This window comes from Panthera tigris, chromosome B2 (assembly GCF_018350195.1).
Source record: "Panthera tigris isolate Pti1 chromosome B2, P.tigris_Pti1_mat1.1, whole genome shotgun sequence".
Lineage (NCBI taxonomy): Eukaryota > Metazoa > Chordata > Mammalia > Carnivora > Felidae > Panthera > Panthera tigris.
In genome coordinates, this window is record NC_056664.1 from 22,363,411 (window position 1) to 22,372,172 (window position 8,762).

The 8,762-nt window shown below is 45.2% G+C and overlaps 1 protein-coding gene across 2 annotated transcripts in view; it reads left to right on the plus strand.

Annotated features, from left to right (window-relative positions):
• F13A1 (coagulation factor XIII A chain) overlaps positions 1 to 8,762 on the plus strand; it is a 164,642-nt gene that overhangs the window by 139,359 nt on the left and 16,521 nt on the right. For both annotated transcript variants that reach the window (XM_007073130.3, XM_007073131.3), the window contains exon 13: positions 875 to 1,035. In XM_007073130.3, the coding sequence (XP_007073192.1) occupies positions 875 to 1,035 (161 nt within the window). The remainder of the gene's footprint in view (positions 1 to 874; positions 1,036 to 8,762) is intronic.

Consider the following 8,762-nt stretch of genomic DNA (forward strand, 5'->3'; position numbering starts at 1 on the left):
GGGCTGATAACACAAAAGTGGCCTTTGCTCTCTTGAATCCTGGGCAGTGGCAAATGAGAATGATAGAGAAAGTGGGCAATGCTGCCAAACAGAACCTCACTGTTTTACTCAGAACCACAGGAGAGTATTCCTGTCCTCAGCCCGGATGGTGAGCAGAAGGGATCCCAGACCACCCCTCCCCCATTTTCCAAATGCCCTCCTCACTGTCCTGTCCTCAACACCTGAAAGCTAACAGCAGTGACTTGAGGAAACAAGGATTTGGCAGAGGTCTTTTAAGTTGCAAATAGAAAGGGGGTGGGAGAGAGCTGAATGCCTAGGGTAAAAACTGGTTTCAAAGGCTTCTTTCTCTTAAATAGAAAAATCATGTCAGATTGGTACATAAAAAGCTGGAAAGAAAATGTGGAGCACTACAAGGGAAGGGTTTAAGTAGTTGACAGTTTTGCCTAACGGTGGCCTATGGCCTATGAGATATTTCTTGTTGTATGAAGTGGCCTTGGGTTTCACTACTCCACATCTGCCATCTTGATATTGTCCTTGGTCAGCTCAAAGCAGCCCCAGTTAAAACCCCTTGGTCTTTGACTTTGAACATCTCTGTTGCGGCTTTGCGTTTCTACAACAGCAAAAGCACTGTTGGGAGCAAATCGGCTCATTTTCTCTAGTAAGGCTTACTGAATATTAAATTTTCTAGCACATTCCTGTTTTACCTGAGAAGCAGGAGGTTTTGTCCTTGATTGACTCTGTTCCATTTGCCCCTGACCTTTGCTGTGTTTCTGGTGGATGCTGGGCTAGTATGGGAAAGATGGGGCACTTGGGGCAAGTCAAGCAGGTCTCACTCCGGGCCTAATGCTCTGTATGTTTGTTTCTCCCCCACCAGTCAAGAAACAGGAAGTGCTGATCAGAGCAGGCGAGTACATGAGCCAGCTGCTAGAGCAAGGGTTCCTGCACTTCTTTGTCACAGCGCGTGTCAGTGAGACCAGGGACATTCTGGCCAAGCAGAAATCCACCGTGCTGGCGATCCCCAAGCTCATCATCAAGGTCAGTTTTACCATCTCAGATAAGGGAGAAGGAAAAGTTGTTGATCAGACAACTAGGCTTAGTGCGTGTGTGTGTTTGTGTGTGTGTGTGTGAATGTCCTGCTTTCAAAAAAAAAAAAAAAAACATGAGGAGGGGGGAGCTAAGCTCCTCCTGTTCTTTGAAAGAAGTAAACTGCCCTATATATAGACACACACATAGAACACTTTTCTCCCTTCTCCAGATTTAAATATATAGATGTGGCTGCAGATATAAATATAACCTATGGGTATAAACATACTTGTGGAGGAAGATAAAGATGTGTAATGGATACAGATAAAATTTCAGTGTCTCCAGAATAAAGTGGGTCAGGCGTGGCATGAAATGGAAACCACTGGGATCATCTTCCACCTGTGTTGGGGCAGTAATGTTGTTCATGGAGATATAACTGTATACCGTAGAATGCACACACTGAGATGTCAGCTTGGTGATGATGACTTTTTATATACGTATACACCTTGCAACCACTAGTCAGATAAAGGCATAGAGGATTCCCAAAATCCCAAAAAGTTCCATCCTCGTGTCTGTCCCAGTCAATAACCCCCTCCCCATCCACCAAGACAACCACCTTTCTGACTTCTGTCACCATAGGGTTAGTTTGACTGTTTGGCTACTAGTTTTAATGTTGTCTCTCCATTTACCACCAGAAATCTCTGCCCAAGTGGTTCAAAGGAATTTGGCAGAGGAGGGCTGAGGATGGGTGGGAATGGAAGACAAATATAGCAACCTAGTCGCTCCCTCTTTTGGGGGAGCACTGGCAGCATCTGTAACCACATCCTGAGACACCTTCCTGCCCTATGAGCAGAAATCCATGCCTCCATCCATGTCCTTGGAGTATGACATCATTTGTGAGCCTTACCCAGGGATTAGAGGCCTTCCCAAGTTGCTGAAGAACATTTTTCCTGAAGTGATTAAAAGAGTTAGCACAGGTCTTAAGCTTCATTCTTCTAAAGTGATAATCAAAGTTTACCAAGTTGTGCATATTTTAAATGCCCCTAAAGGTGGTGGGGGAGGGGAGGCAGCACTCCTTGTGTCTTATGAATCACTTGCTGTGAATCATTTGTAAAGCTAATGACTATCCTGTAGCATTCAGTGGGGCTGTCACTGAGTCTTGGCACCCGTGTGGATGGCACTTGAGGACCGTAACATGAGTCACCCTAAGCGGCTCATCCAAACACAGACCCATCATGCCCATTGAGACAGAGAGCCCAGGCCCTTCATTTCAAGGAAGGCTTAAGTCATCACGTGTCTTTGAGCCTTTCCACTCAGGCACCACCCACAGCTGTCTGTCACAGCACCATCCAGGAAAGAGGCCTTAGGAGACAGAGAGAAAATGAGGGTGTGTAGTCTGCAGGCAGAAGAGGAAACAAATACATGGAGGGGTAGCAGAGGGCTCCTCCAGAGGTGTGTCAGTGCTGTGAGAACACAAATTCAGTAGCATCAGGTGCCGGTGCATAACCAGGGCGGGGCCCCCCCTCCCATGGCAGGTGCTCCCTCGGGGGCGGGGCCATGTGCTCCACTTCATTATGAACCCATGCCCTGTGCCTGTGAAGGGGCTCAGGAGGAGCCCCTCCAAGCTGTGGAACCCTCAAACCACAGCATAAGATAGAATTTAATTGCACTGCTGTCAATAAACTGGATGTATAAAGGCAACTAATCCTTTTCGTCTTTTAGACATTATTTTTTTAAATTTATTTATTTATTTTGAGAGAGGGAGAGAGAGCATTAGTGGGGGAGGGGCAGAGAGAGAGAATCCCAAGCAGGTTCCACAACACCAAGGCAGAGCCCAATGCAGGGCTCAAACTCACCAACCATGAGATCATGACTGAGCTGAAATCAAGAGTCAGATGTTCAACCAACAGAGCCATGCAGGTGCCCCAATCTTTTAGACATTATTTCTGTGAAGGATTATTTGTTGGCTATCTTCTGGGTTGACTTAAAAAGCAGTGTGATGGAAATGCCTTCTGCCACAAGTTGAGTGACCTGGGCAGGGCAAGTGTCCTTTAAAAGAGTTGCAGGGTCAGTTTTCCTTTTAATTTTTATTTCCAGAAAGGGATGGGGCATGCTGTTCCTGGAGGAAACTTATTTAGAGGCAGGGTCATTGAACCAGGACTCCAGCATGAGCGAAATGGAAATCCTGGTTCCTGTCCAGTGCTGTTTGTGCAGGAAAGGAGGCAGGAGCAGCTTCACATCAGCTGCCCCTAAACCACTAACCTATTACCATATCAGCCCCAGGGATGCACTAAATCCAAGCAAGGGAAGAGGTGCTCCTGGATAAAGCACCATACACTAAAAGCCATCCAAATGTCCCTGAGCTGTGAGAGGCCCTGGTTCCAGAAACTCTGGCTCACAGGCCTGGGCCCTAGGATGCTGCTTAGCCTACTGGAGAAATAAAATACGGAGTTGTGTGTCCAGGTAGCCATTCCTACTCTGAGAGTGACCAACAGAGGGAAAGAGGACACAGAGAACAGGAGAGAAGGGGGGAACAGGAGAAAGGGAGAGAGGAGAGGAGAGGAGAGGAGAGGAGAGGAGAGGAGAGGAGGGGAGGGGAGGGGAGGGGAGAGGAGAGGAGAGGAGAGGAGAGGAGAGGAGAGGAGAGGAGAGGAGAGGAGAGGTGAGAAGGCAGAGGGGAGAGGAGAAAGAAAATGTTATGTTGAAACATTGCCCAGGAGACCTCAGGGAGAGGGGTTAGACAATTTGTCTAAAGCAGGAGTTGGCAAGGGAGTCAAACACCATGAAAGCACAAAAGCACAATAGCTCAGGGGTCCACAATTACTTAAGACACATGTTCCCAAATTCTAGGAAAAATCTAGAACCCTTTGTTGATCTCTTTGAGCCTGGATCAGGCCCAGAGCAGACAGACTTTCTCAAAGTCACTGTGATGAATATGCTGGGCACAGGGTGATACCACATGAGACGCAAAGGGTTAGGAGGACATGACTGTCCAGCCCATCCAGTTTCATTTGGGACACCAGCATATGGTGATGACAATGACAGCAGCTAGGAGCCACTGATCTCTAGATTATTGTACTTCTCTTGTATTATATTAGTTAATCTTCATGACCATCCTATGAGGTGGGTATCATTGCAGTCCCCATTTTATAGATGAGAAAACAGAGGCCCCAGGGGGGTGGTAGCATCTTAGTAAAAGGGCTCTGGAGCCAAATTCTCTGAGATCAAACCTGCTTCTCATGTGTGTGAGCCTGGACATGTCACTTAACCTATCACAGCTTCTGTTTTCTCCTCTGCACTAGAGCCGTGCTCACCTCATAGATCGTTGTGTGTGTGTAATGAGTTGATGGATACCTAAGTCCCATGCAGAGTAAACACTGAGCATCTGGGGGCATTGTTAGTATGGTTGCCATTCTGTCCACAAAGGACTTGCCCATGATCACGTGCTGATCAGGGAAGGAGTGGAATTTTTCTGACCATGCAGATAACCACAAGGCTACACTTCTCTCACATGGGAACTTCCACGGAAAGTGCCTGCCTTAACGAAGGGTCTGTGTTCTTCAGGGGAAGAGAGATCACATTGGGTTGATGCATCAAAACTCAAGGTTGCAGAACAATAGGCCATCCTCAAGGAATGGATAACATCTCAAGCAACAGGCAAGGAGAGAGATGGACAGCCCATGGAAAGAGCTAGAGGCCTGCCTCGACTGGAGTCGAGGGTGGCAACAGGAGACTAGTGAAGATAAACCTAGAAAGGCAGCTCAGAGTCATTTTTGCCTGAGAATTTATAATAGGCTGTGAACAGAAGCTCCAGTGAAGATTCCAGAGCATGAATGTAACATTATTGTCAGCTCTGCCCTCCCAATAGAACCCTGTTTTCTTTCTCCTTTTTCTTCAAAGCCTCTGTCCAAGGCACTGCCTTCTTCCATGAGTCCCCAGCCTCAGCCTTGGGACTGGAGCAGCCTGGCAACCAGTGTGCTGCTGTCCCTACCTTGCTCCCTTTGTAGAGTAAAGATCAACCTGGAACAATATTGGCCCACCTATCTGAACCCATGTCACTGTCAACCAAAGCAGTTAGCTCAGTGGACACGTCCTTACATCCTAAGGGGCCCCGTCTGGGACTACATTTGTCCCTGTGAAAATAAAGATTGAGACTAGGTTAAATCATGCTCCCAGTTAGCTATCCCCAGCACCCACCGTGTGTGGCCTTAGATGATCCTCATGTGGAAAATGGCAGAGAGAGACACCCAGTAAACTTTAATGAACATGTATCTCTTTTTCCGTGCTATCAAAAAATATCTTGTTGGGGCGCCTGAGTGGCTCAGTCAGTTGAGCGCCGATTTCAGCTCAGGTCATGATCTCACAGTTTTTGGGTTCGAGCCCCATGTCGGGCTCTATGCTGACAGCTCAGAACCTGGAGCCTGCTTCGGATTCTGTGTTTCCCTCTCTCTCTGCACCTCTCCTGCTTGTGCTCTGTCTCTCTCTTTCTCAAAAATAAAATAAAACATAAAACATTTAAAAGAAACCATTTTGATGAGAAAAGTATATTTTGTTAAATCAGACTTAGAGTTTTTCTCATGTGTTGATGGTTGTAAGACGCTGAAAGTCAGGAAAAGACTTCACAGTCTTGATTTTTAGTGAACAGCCGCTTTTGGAGAGAATGGGGCTATGGAGGGAGGCTGGTTGTTCTCCAGGTTAACAACTGGCTTGCCTGCAATCTGTGGCATGTAACATGGGGACAGCATTCTGGTGGGTTTCTCCCACTCTCAGCAGGGAAGCCTTCGGTTTTCAGGTCCTCTAATCAACTAGGGTGATAACACCCAGAGGGACACTGGCAGGCCCTTCAGCAAAGAGGCAGAACAGCACAGTGGCTTCAATGGCTGGAGTTGGATTTCCTGGGTTCATTATCCTATACTAATTGAGCTAATTACTCAACCTCCTCACATGTAAAGTACTGACTTGGTTGAGTTTCTGGGAGGGATTGTTGAAATAATCCCCGTAAGGGACCTAGAATGGTACCATAATCATGCACTCAACCATTGATGCCTAGCCACCACCTTATTTTCTCTTCTCCTCTTCTCCCTCCTTTCTCTCTCTCTCTGTCTCTCTCACACACATCCTCTCTCTGAACTTCTATGTCCCCTTTTGCAGAATGTGTAACACATTAATAATTATTACTCTTATTATTCAATACAGCCACATGCAAAAATTCACAGTTGTGGGGCGCCTGGGTGGCTCAGTCGGTTAAGCTTCCGACTTCAGCTCAGGTCACCATCTCGCGGCCCGTGAGTTCGAGCCCCGCGTCGGGCTCTGGGCTGATGGCTCAGAGCCTGGAGCCTGCTTCCGATTCTGTGTCTCCCTCTTTCTCTGCCCCTTCCCCGTTCATGCTCTGTCTCTCTCTGTCTCAAAAATAAATAAAACGTTAAAAAATTTTTTTAAAAAAATTCACAGTTGTGAGTATTAACATCAGTGATGGTTGTGAGAATGCTTAGACCACACCAAGACCTAGTAGTTGCTGATAAATGTCCCCTGCCTGGTCACATCCATGCCTGTGAATCCAGCTGGCGCACCCCAGAGAATTGCTTAGGGTAGCATGTGGCCGTCTAGCCTATAGTGAACATGACCTTATTTAGTGACATCAAATTTGACCTCTGGGTGTTCAGCACATGCACTGTTCCCTGTGGAACCCTCACAGGAGGGGAACGACCCTCAAAGTGCCTGGGGTAAGACTGAGAGACGAGGCATTCATCTGTTCCTCAGACGACCTCCATTCAGTATCTGGGAAATAAACTCTTCCAAGTGCCATTCTAAAACAGTTCTTTAGTATTATCACGTGGAACACACCCTGCAACCTTTGCAGAACGTCAGGAAACAGCAGTAGAACTAATTTTCTCCTATGAACTGGGAACAATTTTGTGAGAAGAAAACATAACCACTTTCTACTTGTATGATTTTTAAAAAATTACAACCATGACCCCTATGTTTATAGCAGCATTATTTATAGTAGCCAAGATACAGAATCAGCCCAAGTGCCCATAGATGGATGAATGGATAAAGAATATGGGAGAGGGGTGTGTGTGTGTGTGTGTGTGTGTGTGTGTGCAAAAGAATATTTTTCAGACATAAAAAAGAATGAAATCTTGTTATTTGCAGCAACATGGATGGAGCTAAAGAGTATAATGCTAAGCGACATAAGTCAGAGAAAGACAAATACCATATGATTTCACTCATGTGGAATTTAAAAAACAAAACAAACAAGCAAAGGGACAAAATAAGAGAGACAAATCAGGAAGCAGACTCTTAACTCTACAGAACAAACTGATGGTTAGCATGAGAGGGGGGGTGTTGGGTGAAACAGGTGATGCGGATTAAAGAGGACACTTGTGATGATGAGAACAGGGTGTTATATGGAAGTGTTAAATCACTATATTGTACACCTGAAACTAATATCACACTGTATGTTAACTAACTGGAATTAGAATAAAAACTTAAAATTAAGAAATAAATTTTTAATTACAGCTATCAACACACAGGTGTCCCCAAATTAAAAAAAAATCTTTTAAACATTTAAAATGAGAATGATTGTTTCCAAGCTTTTTAAAAAAAAATTCTAATGTTTATTTATTTTTGAGAGAAGGAGAGACAGAGCATGAGCAGGGGAGGGGCAGAGAGAGGGAGACACAAAATCTGAAGCAGGCTCCAGGCTCTGAGCTGTCAGCACAGAGCCCGACGCAGGGCTTGAACCCACAAACCGTGAGATCATGACCTGAACCAAAGTCGGACTCTTAACCGGCTAAGCCACCCAGGTTCCCCTCCAAGCTTTTTTAACAGCATTTTGACCTGCCTCACCTCCTCCCCCACCCTGAGATTGGGCCCCGCCCCCACCTGTATAGGAGTTGGCCAAGAGTGACATGAGCAAGATTTTATTTTTATCTTTTTTAGTTGTTATTTTTAAATTTAAATTCAAGTTGGTTAACATATAGTGTAATAATGATTTCAGAAATAGAATTTAGTGATTCATCACTTACATATGACACCCAGTATTCATCCCAGCAAGTGCCCTTCCTAATGCCCATCACCCATTTAGCCCATCCCCCGACCCAACACCCCTCCAGCAACCCTCAGTTTGTTCTCCATATTTAAGAATCTCCTATGGCTTGTCTCCCTCTCTGTTTTTATCTTATTTTTGCTTCCCTCCCTCTATGTTCATCTGTTTTGTTTCTTTTTTTTTTTTTTTTTTTTTTTTTTTAATTTTTTATTTTTTTTATTTTTTTATTTTTTAATATATGAAGTTTACTGTCAAATTGGTTTCCATACAACACCCAGTGCTCATCCCAAAAGGTGCTCTCCTCAATACCCATCACCCACCCTGCCCTCCCTCCCACCCCCCATCAACCCTCAGTTTGTTCTCAGTTTTTAACAGTCTCTTATGCTTTGGCTCTCTCCCACTCTAACCTCTTTTTTTTTTTTTTCCTTCCCCTCCCCCATGGGTTTCTGTTATGTTTCTCAGGATCCACATAAGAGTGAAACCATATGGTATCTGTCTTTCTCTGTATGGCTTATTTCACTTAGCATCACACTCTCCAGTTCCATCCACGTTGCTACAAAAGGCCATATTTCATTTTTTCTCATTGCCACGTAGTATTCCATTGTGTATATAAACCACAATTTCTTTATCCATTCATCAGTTGATGGACATTTAGGCTCTTTCCATAATTTGGCTATTGTTGAGAGTGCCG